General features: G+C 38.0%; 1 protein-coding gene and 1 pseudogene across 14 annotated transcripts in view; both read left to right on the forward strand.

The window, feature by feature from the left end:
• The window catches only part of Kdm2a (lysine demethylase 2A), a 119522-nt gene that overhangs the window by 52514 nt on the left and 48964 nt on the right, over positions 1–18044 (forward strand). For 11 of the 14 annotated variants that reach the window (XM_087205017.1, XM_087205014.1, XM_087205013.1 and 8 more), the window contains 3 exons: positions 6607–6745; positions 7989–8067; positions 8748–8794. In XM_087205017.1, coding sequence (XP_087061143.1) covers positions 6607–6745; positions 7989–8067; positions 8748–8794 — 265 coding nt within the window. Of the gene's footprint in view, positions 1–6606; positions 6746–7988; positions 8068–8747; positions 8795–10291; positions 10333–12897; positions 13062–18044 lie in introns of those variants that run through there. The other 3 variants (XM_087205024.1, XM_087205025.1, XM_087205026.1) reach the window with 3 other exon arrangements.
• LOC147829520 (U6atac minor spliceosomal RNA) lies at positions 15196–15312 on the forward strand (annotated as a pseudogene).

Below are 18044 nucleotides of genomic sequence, written 5' to 3' on the forward strand. Positions count from 1 at the left end.
TATATGTGTAATTTTTTGAGCAATTACCATAATATTTTCATCATAGGCTATACCATTTTACATTCCCCCCAGCAATTCATGACGGTTCCAGTTTTGCCACTTCATGTTAACATTCATTATCTTTTTTTTTTTTTTTTAACAAAAACCATACTTTGGTTATGAGATGGAATCTCATTGTGGTTTTGATTTCCCTGATGACTAATGATACTGAGTATATCTTTCATGTTCTTAATGGCCATTTGTGTATCTTCTTTGGAAAAATATTTATTCAAGTTGCCAATTTTTGAATTAGGTTTTATTGTTTGATTTGTAAGACTTATTTAAATATTCTGAATATTAACCCCTTATCAAATAAATGATTTGGAAATATTTCCTCTCATTCTGTGATTTGGTTTTTCAATCTCTTGATAATGTCTTTGCATGAAAGTTTTTAATTTTTATAAAATACAACTTGCTGTTTTGTTTTTGGCAGTGCTAGGGTTTGAACCCTGGCCCTTTGCACTAAGCCAGCTCTTGTTTTGTTTTGTTTTTGTTTTTTTGGTACTGGGGATCAAACTCAGGTCCTTTCGCTTGCACAGCAGACGGTGAAACCATTGAGCTTAATCCCTGGCCCATTGTTTTGTTTTGTTTTTTAGATTTTGAGACAGAATCTTACTGAGTTGTTAAGGCTAGGCTCAAACTTGTGATCCCCCTGCCTCAGCCGCTGCAACTGCTGGAATTACTGTATATGCATCACCACTGCACCTGGCTAGTGATAGCTTTTTTTTTTTTTTTTTTTTTTTTTTTTTTTTAAGGTCTGCGTGTGGTTTCTTGCTCTGTAGCCCAGGCTGGCCCTGAATTTATTGTTGTCCTCCTGCCTCAGCCTACCAAGTATTAGGATTACAGTTGTGCACCACCACACCTGTTTATTTTTCTCCTTTAACCTATTAATGTGGTGAATTAGATTATTAGATGAAGTGAAAATTCTGAAAACTAACAAATTTCTTTTATATTCTCACATTGTACTAGTCAATGAAGTACCTGCTTTGTTTTATTCACTAGCTAAAATGGCTGTTTAAGCTGGGTGTGGTGGTGTGCATGCCTGTAATCCTAGTGCTTGGGAGGCTGACAGGAGGACTGCTGTGAGTTCCAGTCCAGCTTGGGCTACATAGCGAAACCCTGTCTCAAAAAAACCTAAAATAGCTATGTTTAGAAAAAGATTGTGCCTTTTCAAAAAACAAAAAAGGGGGAGCTCGATGGGTTAAAAACCCAAAAGTTCTTTGATAATGTGTCTTTTTATTGGTCTATATCAGACCTTTTCTCATAAAAATACACTGGTCTACTTAAACATACATACTACCTTTTATTTCACAGATTTTAAAAAATTGAAGTTTATATGCCATTAAATTCACCCTTTTAAAAATGTGTAATTCAGTGGGGTTTTCTTTTTTTGTATTTTCATAAAGTTGTATAAATATCAGTCACCAATATCTAATTCCAGAACATGCACATTACCCCAAAGAAACCCAGTACACATTAGCAGTTACTACCCATTTCTTTTCACCCTGGCTCCTAGTAATCACTCATATACTATCTATCTCTCTAGATTTGCTCATTCTGGACACTTCATAAAAATGGAATCATATAATATGTGGTCTTTTGTGATTGGTTTTTTTTTTTTTTCCACTTAGCATAGTGTTTTTCAGTTGTTGCATTTATCAGTAATTGTCTTTTTTTTTTTTTTGGATACTGGGGATCGAACTCAGGACCTTGTGCTTGCAAGGCAGGCGGCAGAACCACTGAGCTAATTCCCCGGCCCAGTAATTGTCTTTTTTGTTAAATAATATTTCATTGTACGGATAATACTGCATTTCATTTATCCATTCTTAGTTGGTGAATCTTTGGGTTGTTTCTGCTTTTTGGTCACTGTGAATAATGTTGCTGTCAATAACACTGTGAGAGCCAGGCATAACGGTGCACTCTAGTCACAGCAACTGAGGAGACTGAGGCAAGAGGTTTACTTAAGCCTGTGAGTTTGAAATCAACCTGGGCAACATGATGAGACTCAGTCTCAAAAAAAAGAAAAAATTAGGGCCGGGGATTTTAGCTCAGTGGTGCCGCCGCCTGCTTCGCAAGCGCAAGGACCTGAGTTCGATCCCCGGTACCAAAAAAAAAAAAATTAAAGATGAGGTAAATATTGTGTGTACACGTTTTTGTATGAATATGTGTTTTCATTCTCTTGGATGGGGAGATGTCTAAGAGTAGAATTTTGAGTCATATGGTAACTTTATATTAAATCATTTCAGAAACTGCCAGTGTTTTTCAAAGGGGGGGCTTCTTGCTATTTTATATTCCTACCAGCAATGTATGAGAGTTCCACCTTCTCCACATCCTCACCAACACTTGTTATTTGACTGATAGGTCCAAAGTGGTAACTCATTGTGGTTTTGATTTGCATTTCTTTTTTTTTTTTTTTGGTACCGGAGATGGAACTCAGGTCCTTGTGCTTGCACAGCAGGCGGCGAAACCACTGAGCTAAATCCCTAGCCCTGATTTGCATTTCTTTAGTGACTAATAATATTAAGCTAATGACAAATGATGTTTCAAGTGCTTATTGGCCAGCTGTAAATCTTCTTGAATTATTTATTCAAATCCTTTGCCCACTTTTAAATTGGGTTTTTTTTAATGGTACCAAGGATTGAACTCAGGACTTTGCGCTTGCCAGGCAGGCATGGTGCCACTGAGCTAAATCCTCCCCCCAAAAAATCATTCATTTTTGTTCTTTGTATTGACTTGTAAAAATTCTTTAAATATTGTGGATATTAGATCCTTGTTAGATTTATGCCTTTAAAATGGGAGAAAATCCTATTTCATGGGGGTTTTTCTCTTTTCTTGATTTTTTTTTTTTTTTTTGGTACTGGAGATCGAACTCGGGACCTTATGCTTGCGAAGCAGGTGGCGGAACCACTGAGCTAAATCCCCAGCTCTTGATTATTTTTAAAATACAAAAGGTTGAGTTCGATCCCCAGTACCAAATAAATAAATAAATAAATAAATAAATAAATAAATAAATAAAATACAAAAGGTTTTAAATTTTAGGAAGTCCAAGGGTTACCCTCATCCTGGCCCTACCTATTTTGTTTTTATTTGTGCTTTTGATGTTATATCTAAGAAACCATTGCCTAATCCAAAGTCATGAATATTTGCTGTGGGAAATAGATTTCAGTATTCAGTTTGTATTTGTTACTTACTGTGACACTCAGTCCAGGGCTGGTGGGGGTTGGCATCCATAGCAGGCCAGTGACTTCTTTGGCTGCCTAAGATCAACTGTATGGAAAGAACTTGGGGTAGAAGCAGAGCACACCAGTAAAATAGAATTATTTGGTAGTTCCAACGGGTAGGAGATTGGAGGCTATGTCCCTGGCTTTCTTTCTTTTCTTTTTGGTACTGGGCATCAAACTCGTGACCTTGCACTTGCGAGGCAGACGGCGGAATCACTGAGCTAAATCCCGGGCCTGGGTTTTATAGCAGAGATTTTGTTACTCCCTGATGATGGCCAGGGTTATTGTCAAGATTGGATACATTTTTAAAGCACTTATGAAGTACACTGTCATAAACCAGGATTTTTACATTAGAATGAAAAAAACCTCACCCTGTTTTTCTTTGACACTGTTAAAACTGACACAGGTAATTTTCACACATGGTTGCTGACATCACATTTGCAACAATCAAGAAGAAATCAATCATTTAAGTTTTTCTGTTAGGGAAATGGGAATGATTTGACTGGAACAAGAGCCTTGCCTCTATCCTTATGCTCTCTATATTAAATTCTTCTTGAAAATAGGAAGAAGAAAAGGATTTAAAAAGTCAAGAAGGGAGGGCTGGGAATTTAGCTCAGTGGCACTGCGCCTGCCTCACAAGCACAAGGTCCTGAGTTTGATCCCCAGAACCAAAAAAAGACAAGGTTGGGGGAACCTTTTGCTAACATGTTAGAAATGTTGGAATAGTCAGGATGATTATTTATTTTGACAAGCATATAGAATTTACAGTGGGGCTGGGGATTTAGCTCAGTGGCACTGTGCCCACCTCACTAGTAGGCAAGTTTGATTCCCGCTGTGTGTGTTTGGGGGGGGGTGGTTTACAGTGAAAGTGCTTTCTAAAAGTAACTGTTTGAGCCTAGTGAGCATAGTGGCACATGTCTATAATCCCAGCATGCAGGAGGCTGAAGCAGAAGGATTGCTGTGAGTTCGGGGCCAGCCTTGGCTACTAGAGAGTTCAAGGCCAGCCTGTACTACATAGTGAGACTCTGTCTCAAAAAAAGAAAAAAAAAAATTAAAAAGTAACTATTTGAGGAAACTACTAGTCTCTAGTACTTTTCTTCAGAGTTACATATATGAAATAAAGTGAGGGAGAGAATTGGTTGATGCTTTAAAAAACACACATAAGGGCTGGGGATTTAGGTCAGTGGTTTCCCCGCCTGTTGCACAAGCGCAAGGACCCGAATTTTATCCCCGGTGCCAAAAAAAACCCAAAACACACACACAAACACCACCATGTAAGAAAATGTAAGTAGGGCCAGGATTTAGCTCAGTTCCAGCGCCCGCCTCTCAAGCGCAAGGCCGAGTTTGATCCCCGGTTACCCCCCCCCATAAATGTAAGTGAAAACTCCCTCCAAAAAGGTATCTAAAATTATTTTGAACAGTGATGGCCTTATTAAGTTAATGAAAGTCTACTAACAATTTTCAGAGTACTAAGAAGTATTAAGAGGATTTTTACTAAATATGGAAAAGGTATGATATTCAGTAACTTCAATCTTGTTTTCTTCTGGTGTGTAACAAATCTATTTTCATTTTTTATGATTTAATTTCTGCCCTTTTACACATCTTCGTTTCCTAAGAGACTTCTCTAATGTCTCATTTTATGTAGTTATATAAATGCAGGTTTTGTGTAATCAATTCTAAATCATCATACCTAGCTTTAAATTCCAGGTGTGGTTATTTTTAGCACTTATAAGGGTAAGGCTACTTTATCCTTGCCTCTGCCACTTATCATATGATTATGTTCTGAAGAAATTTTTGAAATATTAACACTGACTAAAATAAAATATATTAAAAGATAAATTTGTGACATAAGCAACATTGTTTATAACAGTTTATGAGATAAAATTAACATACTGCAAAATTCACTTAAGTATATAATTTAGTTTTGAGTATATTCACAGAGATGTGTAAACATTAGTGCTAATTCCAGAACATTTTCATGGCTTCTGGGAGAAACCCCATATCATTAGCAGTAACTTCCCATTCCTCCCTTTCTCCAGCCCTTGGGAACTACTTACCTACTTTCTGTCTCTATGGATTTGCCTATTTCAGACATTATATGAAATCATATAATATGTCGTATCTGGTGTTTACTTGACTTAATGTTTTCAGAGTTTGCCCGTGTTGTAGCACATATTATTTATTCATTTTTCTGGCTAATTTGTGTAGATTCTCCACACATGTCGGCCCTTGTTATTGTTCACCTTTTTTTCTCTCTCTCTCTTTCTCCTTTTCTTTTCTGTGTTTTTTTTTTTTTAATGGGTCTCCCTTTGTAGTTAAGGTTGACCTTGAACTCACTGTCTAGCCCAGGCTGGCCTTAAACTCATAGTGATCCTCCTGCCTCAACCTCCCAAATGCTGGGATTATAGGCGTGTGCCACCACACCCAGCTTCTTTCTCTCTGTCTTTCTCCAGAGTTGGAAATCAAACTCAAGGCCTCATGCATGTTAGGCAAGTGCTCTACCACTAAGCTACCCCACTAGTCCTGTTAATTCATCTGTTTTGATGATAAGCCATCATGGTGGGTATGAAGTAGTGTCTCACTATGGGTTTGATTTCCATTTCCCTAGTGATTTACACTAATGAGCATCTTTTCATGTGCTTACTGGCTATTTGTGTGTCATCTTTGGGGGGACATTTATCTTTAAATATGAATGGTCTGCTGGATAGCATACTATTGCTTAGAGTTTTTGGTCTGTTAATTCAAATGTTTTAGTCTATCCTTGAGGTCTTTTTTTAAAGCTAATTTTAGATCCAGCTCTCCCTTATGAAAAAATTATATGCTCACTTGAATTTCTGTAAAGACAGCTTATGTCCACTTTTTTGTTTGTTTGATACAGGGTCTCTTTGTAGTTCAGGCCTTGAACTTCCTATATAGCCCAAGCCAACCTCAAACTTCCAACCCTCATGCGTTAGCCTCCTACGTGGTGGGACTACAGGGATGTGCTACCATGCCTAACAGTTTATCCATACTTTGATAAGCCATGGTATTTAAAATGGTAAATAAAATAGTAGATTCTATTTGAGTTTTTTATTGTGAATTTATATCGCTAGGCTTAAAAAGTTAGCAAATGTAAAATTCACAGGTAGAGAATACAGTGGCTCATTAAAACTTACAGAGTATTCTGTGCATTCTGAGGCTGTCAGCTGATATTGAGTTGAGAGGAAGAATAGATCTGTAAGGTAAGGAATATTGATGCTTGATATAGCAGCTGAGGTTGAAACTAGCATTTTGTACATGTGGGAATACTGCTTGTAATAGACATAGGAAAGTATGTAATATCATCTGTATGTCCCTTGTTTCCCAGCGTGGTACCATGCGACGACGCTATGAAGACGATGGCATTTCAGATGATGAAATTGAAGGGAAAAGAACTTTTGACTTGGAAGAGAAACTCCACACCAACAAATATAATGCCAATTTTGTTACATTTATGGAAGGAAGAGGTCAGTATCATTTTGATTCAGAGGTGTAATCCCTTGATATAGGAAGTCATAGAGTGCCTGGGATTTAGCTCAGTGGTGCCGCTGCCTGCCTTGTAAGTGCAAGGTCCCGAGTTCGATCCCTGGTATCAAAAAAAAGAGAGAGAAAGGAGGTCATAGACAACTGTTGATTTAGCTTGTATGCAACTGAAACATTGCCTATTGATGGTATTTATTTATCCATTTTCTTTGGTTACATAATGTGACCTATATACACACACTTCCCTGCCCCATTCTTGTACCCTTGAATCATTCTTTGTATTAGAAGGAGTCAAAGATGGGTATGGTGGCTTACACTTGTAATCTCAGTAACTGGGAGGCTGAGGCAGGAAGATCTAAAGTTTGAGCCTAGCCCTGGCAACTTAGTTTTTGGGTTTTTTGTTGTTGTTTTTTGAGATCTTGTCTTAAAGAGGGATGGAGCACTGGAGATGTAGCTGAGTGTTCCCTGGGTTCAATCCCCAGTACTGCCAAAAAAAAAAAAAAAAAAAGAAAGAAAAAAAGACATAGTCTTTTATTAGGGTAGGAGTGTTATTATACTTTTGGTGTTTTGACACAGGGTCTTACTTTGTAATGCAGGCTGGCCTTGAACTCACTATGTAGTCCAGGCTGATTTCAAACTCTTGGCGATCCCCCTGAGTGCTGGGATTACAGACGTGTGCCACCATGCCTGCATCTCTTGTTTTTTCTTAATGGCCTTTTGCTTCTCTCATCCCTTTGCTTGAGTTTAATTTAAAATAGTATAATAAAACTCTTTTATGCATATACACACCCCACTGAAACAAAGGTGGGATTCCATGTGTATCATGCAGCTTTGATCCTTAGCAGAGTGACAGAGATATCATAGGTGTGTTGTAGTGATGGTCAGGATTAATTTTTTGGTTGGTAAGAGACAGGATAATGGTAATTTCTATTTAGGATTTATGAGGTGACTCATTAATAGTATTATACCCTCTATTGTTTAAGTTCTAAATTGCCTATAGAAATACAGACATAGCAAACCCTTAAACCCCTACTCTGCAGTGTGCTGTTATTCCTATTTTCTGTGAAGTGCTTCTCAGTAACAAGTATGTGTTTATTGTATAATAGAGCACAGTAGTATGCACAGAAGAAACATCTTATCTATACCTTATTACTTACATCTTTTTATGACCCTTTTTTTTCTAACTATGCCTTTTGTCTTTCTAATAATTGTTTTCCTGTGGGACAGATTTTAATGTAGAGTATATCCAGCGGGGTGGCTTGAGAGACCCTCTGATATTCAAGAATTCTGATGGACTTGGAATAAAGTAAGTGTTCTGGGCCTGGCAGGGAATGGTTGTAAAGTAGCTGTAGACTATGGCAGTATTAAGAACCCAGAGCAGTAAATAATTGAAAATAATTTTCCACTTATTTAAAAATGTAGGGGCGGGGATTTAGCTCAGTGGTTCTGCCGCCTGCCCTGCAAGCACAAGGACTGGAGCTTGATCCCTGGTACCAAAAAAAAAAAAAAAATAGTAGCCAGATGTGATGGCAATGCTTGTAATCCCTGCACTCTGGGAAGCCAAAGCAGGAGGAGCACAAGTTCAAGACCAGCCTGGGAAATTTAGTGAGATGGGGCCGGGGTGGAGGTGTCAGTGCAAAGGTCCTGGATTTAAAATCCCTAGTACAGGAAAAATAAAAAAGAAAGAAAGAAATATCACACATTGATTCATGTTATAGGTAAATAAAAAAGTATAAATGAGCTAAGAAGAAATTTAAATCTCTTGAAATCTTTCACCTTTAAATAATTATTGTTAACATTTTATTGTATATTTTTTCCTGTGTCTGTGAATACAGTATATAATCATTTATATTTGAAAAATCATTTAAAGTCTAAATGTGAAGATTTATGTGTCTGATTGGGGAGCCCCTAGTACTTGAAGAAAAAGCTCACACTGACTAGACAAGTTGTGCTTTTGATTTATACTTACTGGTGTTTGTTTTCTAGGATGCCAGATCCAGACTTTACTGTGAATGATGTCAAAATGTGTGTAGGTAAGTATCAAGCTTTCAGGCTCAGGGGCTTTGAGGCAAAGATTTAAAACACAGGACTGAGTCCTAAATCTTAAGCTGAGGTATACTGTTTCAGAATATTGAAGTATATACTCAGTTAAAAAGTACTATTTTATTAACAGCTAAGAATTTTCTCAAAAGAAGTTACAAAAGTTGCCTCATTTAATGCTCACTAGCCATAAAACTTTTGAATCTCTATCTTTTTCCTTTATTACTATGCATCCTTCCCTCTCTCTCTCCATAAAGGTCCTGCCTTCTAAGGCAACCTTCCCAGGAAACTGAAAATTTATACCTCTGTGTTCAAGTCTCTCTCTGCACTCTTCCTGTAGACTTCAGTTCTCACCTCAGATTCTTCCTGGGTCCTGGGGACCTACTTCCCTCCTCCTCCTCCTCCTGGCACTGCTACATTCCAATGTCAGGACACCAAATCTCAAAGAGGCTCCTTCTCTGCTGCTCACCACTCTGCCATCTGAAAATTTATACCTCTGAGCCAAAAAAGAATCTTCTGATATCTGTGATTCTCTTTCTGTATCTTAAAAGCAGTAGAGGCTTTTCCTGGAAATTCTCACCAGTGCCACATTTAGTAACATGTCTAAAACTTGAAACTTTGTAAGCTGATAAGTAGATATATTAAAATTTGTCATCTAAACCGAGCATGGTGATGCATATCTGTAATCCCAGCACTCGGGAGGCTGAGGTAGGAAGATTACCATGAGTTTGAGGCTGGCCTGAATTGCATAGTGAGACCCTTTCTCAAAAAGCAAACAAAACATCCCCCAAATTTTCTCATCCATGATTGGTTATGTTGAATCTTTAGTCTGATTTATATTTTATTGTATTTAAAATTTAGGAAAAGAAAGACATTATCACAAGATAATTAAAGAACAGAACTTCCTGGGGTCAGTACACATTCAGCTTAGTTTGCTACAGACATTTGGTGTTCACTCTGCCCTGAGATACCCCAGTATCCACAGGAGTTCAGAGATGGTAGCTCTCCTATACACAATAAGGTAGTGAAGTTGCATGAAATCTTTTAGAAGTGCTTCTAACAGGACACAAAACAAAAGGGATGTTTTATCTGTCCTCCTAACACCACAGCTGTACTATGTCTTGTCCTCTGAACTGAGGCTCCAGTGCCACTCTTTTTTCTTTTTTTTCAATAAGTATTGAAGTACTATCTCTTGCCCACTTGAGGACCCTTGTTATCTAAGAGGTGAAAGTCACAGGCCAGGTAGAGGAACTTCTCTGATACCTATATTATTCATCCCTTCACTGTTTCTGTGTTAGAGTCTAGCCATCCGCCTGCCACTGTTGTATCCTAGTACCTAGAGCAGCCCCTAGAGTGTAGTAAGTACTCAGTAAATCTGTTGAATAATTAAAATGCTTTCCCACTCTTTATAAGCAGAGCTCTCTCCCTGGGGGCCTAACATAAGCTACTTGAATACAGTGCATTATCTCACTTTTTTTTTTTTTTTTGAGGTGCTGGGGAGCAAACCCAGGAGCTTCTGTATGCTAGGCAAGTGCTCTACCACTGAGCTGTATCCCCACCCCTCACTTCCTTCTATCCTTTCTTTTTTTCACTTCCTTTCTTTTTTGGTACTGGGGATCAAACATGGGACCTTGTGCTTGTGAGGCAGGCAGCGGCACCACTGAGCTAAATCGCCGGCCCTTTTACTTACTTTCTTAATGGACCTCTGGGACAGTAATTCACTGGGTCTGTGAAATAGACAACCATAGCTTTTCTTTATTGGTCAGATATTCTTAGGGTTTGCAGTCTATAAATGATTTGTATGAGAATCATCTGTGATGACTTGTTAGCTTTTTTTTTTTTTCCTTGGTACCTGGAATCGAACTCAGGACCTTGCGCTTACCAGGCAGGCATGGTACCACTGAGCTAAGTCCCAGGCCCAGCTGTGATAACTTGCTAAAATGAGATTCTGAAAAAGTGGCAAGAACATTTCTTCCCCATGTAGATAATAATTACACTAGCAGAGTCTCTAATGTGACTATTTTAGAATTTTCTAGTCTACTGAAGGCTTGCAACTTCCAGAGAAAGACTTGGACAGTAAAGTACAGTTAATTTTAACCAATTTCAGTTCTTAGCATACTTGGTCACACGCCACACGTCCTCACCCCACCAACCAGGCCGCATGGTACACAGCTATGGGTATGTTTCTTGAACAACCAGCAAACAGCTTGTAAGAGCCAAGATAGGAAAAAAGGGCCTTGTCCTTCAGATATTGGAAACCTGTGCTATGATCACTGATTGCTGCTTGTGATTATAGAAATACAAAGAAGCAGGTTACTGTTGTTGTACCTTCTCTCAGCTGTTGCAGGCTTCTCTCCTACCCAAGCAATTTCAGGTGGATTCTAAAGACTGGTCCCCTTTTTCTACCCCTTTTCATTATTCTATTTGGAAGAAGACATTACAGACTAGGTGGTTCAAAAGCAACTGCATATACACAGAAAAATGGAAAGTGATCACACATGCCCAGGGAAAGGTGCAGGCTCATAAAAGACAAAAAAGGATCTTATGTTTACATCTCACATTGACCTGTGGCACAGAGACAGCCTATAACAATTAAAAACAAATAACAGAAAAGCCCTGAAAAACAGTGGCAAATACACAGCAAACCCTGGGGAAGGGAAAGAATCTGATTTCAAGAGTTACCACATTATTATATTTAGGATGTCCAATTTTCTTTTCTTTTTTTTTATTTATATATTAATTGGTACATTTTAGGTATACAATACATTTACATTTATCATTGGGTGCTTGTACCTAAACATGATGTATCTTAGTTCTTATTTTTTTCCCCATTACCTATGCGCCCTTCCCTGTTTACATAGACTTTGTTTCCTTTTTTTTTTCTTTCTTTCTCATAAATTTTCCTTTCCTTTCTTCCCTTTCCCCTTCCCCTCCCACCACCCCTCCACCTTTGGACCTTTTCCTGTTTCAAATTATCAGTTATTCATTTTAATCATTTTCATCCTTATTTACACTTTCAGTTTCTCACACTAGAGATACTGTTCGGTATTTACACATGTGTGTCCTATTTATTTCACTTAAGAGTATGGCCTCTATGCATAGGATGTCCAATTTTCAACAGGAAAGTATGATCCATTTCAAATGACAAAAGTAAATCAACAGAAACTGTCCCTAAAAAAAAAATCTGATCACTAATTTAAGAAAGACTTTAAAACAACTGTATTAAAGATGCTCAAAGAACTAAAAGAAGATACAGAGAAAGTCAGGAAAAACAATACTTATGATCAATAAAAGAAAAACAATTGAAGCTGAAAAGTACATTAATTGAAAATTTATTAGGAGCATTCAAAGGCAGATATAAACAGCTTTCTTATACCATGCCTATTGGCCATGATGTTTCTGCCTCATCACTGGCCTAAAGCAATGGAACAGGTGACATGAACCAAAACTTATGCAACTATGAGCCAAAGTAAATATTTCATCCTTTAAGTTGATGGAGGGGGGGGCTGTCACAGCAACCAAAAACCTCTTAATATGATCGCCATTCTAACAATCTTTTTTTAGTCAGTATTTGCAGTACATAATGATTACATTCATCTTGAGGACTTCTTACACATACATAACACATCTTAATTCTTTTTCCGTCCCAGTCCCATTCCAGCTGCATTTTATTGTTACTGTTATTTTTGGGGACAGAATCTCAGTATGTAGTTCAGGCTGGCCTTGCAACTCAATGTATAGTCTAGGCTGGCCTTGAATTTGTGGCAGTCCTCCTTAACCTCCCAAGTGCTAGGATTACAGGTGTGTGCTGCTGTATCTGGCTACTACTGTATCTCCCTGACCCTGTCTCCTCTTTTGTTCTTTTTTTTTGGTACTGGGGGTCGAACTCGAGTCCTGGAGCTTGCACAGTAGGCTGCGAAACCACTGAGCTAAATCCCCGGCCCCTGTCTCCTCTTTATTCTTCCTGTTATCTATCTTTATTCTAACAGTTTTTGGTTTGTTTGTTTGTTTTAAGGTGCTTTAAACAGTTTATTTAACTGAAATGCCATGTACTGACTTCCATTTATTTTCATATCTTTTCCCTATTGTGATTTAGACGATTTTCAAGCCAATACAAATGTTTCATAAATATTTGGCCATTTCGGTATACACCTGCACAATACCTCACATCTTTCATCAAGAAAAACTTTGAAGAGTAAAGACCTGACACAGTTAAACTAGGAACAATGAGAATCTGCTCCAAATATTTGTTTCTCTGAGGTAAAGTCACCACACATCTGTTCAATTAAGAAAACCATCCTTATAACACAGGATGATTTTTTATTTTTTAAGTAGGGCCTAGAACACTTAGCCACTAATTAGGTCCTGAATGGCAGAGCTACATCCCCAGCTTATGCCATGAATTCATAAGGAATAGGTTCCAACTACTCAGTCTCCTTCCCATTCGTTCTCACAAAGTGTGCTGCTCTGGGTGTGGCAGGCTGGTGCTTCAGTTGAACTCAGGCACCTTTCTCTTTGTCTTCCTTCTTTTTCTGATCATTTTCCTTGACATGTTTCAGGAAGCTATCTTGACCCCTGGAGTGTTTAATATGCTCAATATGCACATTAGTCCTCTTGGCAAGTATCTTGCCCTTAACTTGCTTGTTTACAACAATGCCAACAGCATGCTGGGTAACAGTGTAGACTCTTCCAGTTTTGCCATGGTAACATTTGTGTGCCATTCCTTTTTAAACAGTCCCCATTCCTTTGATGTCTACAATATCACCCTTTTTGTAGATTTGCATGTGTGTGGCCAAAAGAACAACCCCATATTTTTTAAAAGGCCTAGAGAACTGTACTGTGTTCTCCCCTTTACCTTTGTGTTGTCATTTTGACAAATTACTGGAAGATGGTGGCTCTGGCCAAAAGGGCTGTTTTGGTTTTTTGAGACAGGGTCTCACTGTGCAGTTCAGACTGGTTTTGAGACTCACTATGTAGCCTGAGCTGGCCTGGGATTCATCCCAGTCCTCTTGCCTCAGCTCAGTTCATGACAGCTCTGCCCTTATGGCACCCTTATGAAAGGGAGCAAGTTCAAGTCCCTCTTCTTTTACCCTCTTGCCTCCTATCATATAATGATGCAGCGGAAAAAGCCCTTGCCAGGTGCCAGCACCTTAATAGTGGACTTTCCATTCTCCAGAACCATGAGCCAGAAAATTCCTATTCATTTACACAGTCTCAGGTATTCTATTATGTCAGCACAAACAGACTATGATAGAGCCTAAGAGGACATATGGGACATCATTAAGCAGACCAGTGTACATGTTGTGGGAACATCAGAGAGAAAGGCCAGAGAGACTGTTTGAGGAAATAATGGCTGAAAGTTGTCCAACTTTGATGAAAGACATGAATATAAAAACCTCAGTAAAATATAACATGAATTTACAGACTCCCAGCCCCCACTGAGGCACAGTGAAATCAAATCTTTCAAAAGCCAAAGGCAAGCTATTAGAAGCATCAAGAAAAAAAGTGACTCATCACATACAGGGATGCTCAAATAGATTATGAACAGATTTCTTATCACAAATTTTGGAGTTCAGGAGGTAGTGAACCATTATTTTTTTTTTTTGGTACTGGGGATCAAACTTGGGTCCTTGTGCTTGCTCAGCAGGCGGCGAAACCACTGAGTTAAATCCCCAGCCCATGAACCACTATATTTTAAAAATGCTTAAAGAAAAAGAATTTGTCAATCAAGAATCCAATAACTGGCAGAACTGTCCTTGAAAAGGAAGGGAGAAACTAAGACATTCTCAGATAAGCAAAAGATAAAAGTTTGTTACCATTAAAACTCCTGCAAGAAATGCTCACCTAAGCTGGGCATGGTGGTGCATGCCTGTAATCCCAGCACTTGGAAGGTTGAAGCAGGAGAATCACTGAGAGTTTGAGCCAAACCTAGGCTACATAATGAGTTCACGGCCAGCCTGAAGTACATAGCAAAACCTTGTCTCAAAAAAACAAACAAAAAAGGAAATGTTGACATTTCAAGGTGAAATGAAAGGACTACACTAACTTGAAGCCGTATGAAAAATAAAGTTCTCAATAAAAGTAATTATATGGACCAATTATTAAGGCTAGTATTTTTTATTTCCCACATAATTTAAAACTAAAACACCCCTTTCCCCTCAGTATTGGGGGTTGAACCCCCAGGGCCTTTGCACTGGGCTACATCTCCAGCATTTTTTTTTTTTTTTTTTTTGAGACAGGGTCTCATTAAGTTTCAGGGACTGGGCTCAAAATTATCATCCTCCTGCCGCAGCCTCTCAGAATGCCGAGATTACAGGCATGGGCCATCATGCTCAGCTATTTGTGTGTGTGTGTGTGTGTGTGTGTGTGTTCTAAACCTTAAAGTAATTGAAGAATGTTGTACGAAAGGAGAGAAGGTTAGCACTCCCCTTGACAAGGATAAAAGAGGCCCTTGGGCCTGACAACACACCTACATGTAGGGTAAGGCATTGCCACCTACTTAAAGTAATCGCAGAAATGAAGGACAAGAAAAGCTGTAAGATGCATAGACATCAAATAGCAAAATAATAATAGTATGTCCTTTAAGAGTAAATGGATTAGGGCCAGGGATTTAGCTCAGTGGTTCCACTGCCTGCCTCGAAAATGCAAGGTCCTGAGTTTGATCCCTGGTGCCAAAAAAAAAGAGTAAATGGATTAAACTTCAATCAAAAGATATTGGTAGAATATATTTAACAACAACATGATCCTACTGTGTGCTTTCTACAAGATATCTTATGCAAAGAGTAGCCAAAAGAGGAGTGGCTATAATAAATAGGCTTTAAATAAAAATGGTTACAAGACACAATGACACATATTAATGTTCAACAGAATGAGAAAACACGTTATAAACAATTACACCCCAGTGACAGACCATCAAAATATATAAAGAAAAAACTGACAGAACTGAAGGAAGAAATACACAACTCTGTGCAATTATAGAAACTTCAGTACCCCCCAGTCAGTTATGGATGGAGGACTTAACACAAATCACTTAGATCTAATAAACATATACAGAATAATCACCAATGGAATATATGTTCTTAAGTATACACGTACATAGAAAATTTTCTAAGATCATATATTAGATCACAAATTAAATTTCAGTAGATTTTTAAAAAATACATCAAAGTGTCTTCTGCAACCACAAGGGGATAAAGTTAGAAATTAATAGCAGAAATAAAACCATAAAGTTACAGAAATTCTTTAAACACCAGGGGAACAAAGAAGAAATCCCATGGGAAATTAGAAATTAGTTATAGGCAAATGAACACAACACAGCATACCAGAACTTAAGGGATATAGTGAAAAGTAGTGCTAGGGGAGAAATTTATAAATGCTTACATTTAAAAATCTCAAATCACCAAGTTTAATACAACTTAAGGAACTAGAAAATGAAAAACTAAAGATAGCAGAAGGAAAGAAATGGTAAAGGTTAGAGCAGAGCTAAATGAAGTAAAGAGTACAGAAAACCAATAGAAATTGAACCCAAAAGTTGGTGGTCATCCTCCCTCCCTCCCTTCTACCTGAGATTCATTCCAGGGTGTCACAAATGCTAGGGAAGTGCTCAACCACTGAACTATATCTCCACCCTTTTAAAAAAAATTTTATTTTGAGGCAAGGTCTCACTAAGTTGTCCAGGCTGGGGTTGAACTTATCCTCCTGCTTCAGCCTCCTGAATAGTAATTCAGATTACGGGAATGCATCACTACACCTGGCAAAAACTTAGTTCTTTGAAAAGATCAGCAAAATTGACAAACCTATAGCCAGATGGATGAAGGGGGGAAAATTACCAAAATCAGAAATGGAAAGATATTACCACCAATTGTAAAGAAATACAAAGAAAACAAATGAATAATTTTTAAATAAGAGAAAAATACAAAAAAAAAATAAAAAGGACTGCAAGAATACTATTCACAGTTGTTTACCAGCAAAACTGACTGATCTAAAGTTGACAGATTCTTTGAAAACATAAAATACACCAAGACTTAACTTCCAAAGAAATTTAAAAACCTGAATAAATGTATAAGTAGTAATCAGATTAAACCAATATTAAAAATTCTCCCAGGGCCAGGGATTTAGCTCAGTGGTTCCACCGCCTGCCTGGAAAGCGCAAGTCCCAAGTTCAGTCCCCAGTACCAAAAAAAAAAATTCTCCCAACAAAGAAAAGCCTGAGCCTGACCAATCCTTGATGAATTCTACCAAACAAAACATTTGAGCCAGTCCTTCTCAAACTTTCCCAATGAGTTAAAGAGAGAACACTCGTAAACATATTCTGTAAGAATACCATTACCTTGAAACCAAAGCCAAAGAAAATCACAGACCAAATTTTGTTGTGAACATTGATGCAAAAATCCTTTAAAAGCCCTGTACAAATTCAATACAGCAGCATATTAAAAGAATTATGTATATGACCAGTTGGGATTTATTTGTGGAAAGCAAAGATAGTTCAACGATAATGGAAATTAGTGTAATAGCACCACATTAACAGAAGGGGGACCGTGATTGTCTCAATTGCTTTGGAAAAGGCTTTTGAGAAAATGTAATATCTTTTTATAAAAAACACTCAGCAGACTAGAAATAGAAGGAAACAACCTAAACATAATAAAAACTCGGGCTAGGGATTTGGCTCAGTGGTTTCGCTGCCTGCTGCGCAAGCACAAGGATCCGAGTTCGATCCCTGGTGCCAAAAAAAAAAAAAAAAGAATACCATAATAACACATCTATGAAAAATTTACAGCAAACATACTCAGTGGAGAAAGACCAAAAGCCTTTTCCTTTCTGATGAAACATAAGAATGCCTATTATTTTGCTATTTCTGTTCAACACAGTGTATTGGGTGTTCTAACCTGAGCAATTAGGCAAAAAAAGAAACAAAAGAAAAGGGGCCAGGGATTTAGCTCAGTGGTACTTGCTGCCTGCCTCACAAACGCAGGGTCCCAAGTTCAATCCCCAGACCGCCCCCCCAAAAGGCATTCAAATTGGAAAGAAGTAAAATTATTTCTGTCACAGACAAAAATTACCTTGCACCTAGAAAATACCAAAGATCCCACCAAAAAAACTATTAGAAATAAATTCAGCAAAGTAATGGGATACAAAGAAAACAACAGTTGCAATTGTTTTAGCTGGGTGTGGTGGTGTACACCACATTTGGGAGGCTAAGGCAGGAGGATGGCTTTGAGTTCAAGGCCAGGCTGGCTACATAGT

The sequence above is a fragment of the Heterocephalus glaber genome, unplaced genomic scaffold (assembly GCF_053883595.1).
Source record: "Heterocephalus glaber isolate CG9 unplaced genomic scaffold, H.glaber_assembly_v1.0 deba00000594, whole genome shotgun sequence".
Lineage (NCBI taxonomy): Eukaryota > Metazoa > Chordata > Mammalia > Rodentia > Bathyergidae > Heterocephalus > Heterocephalus glaber.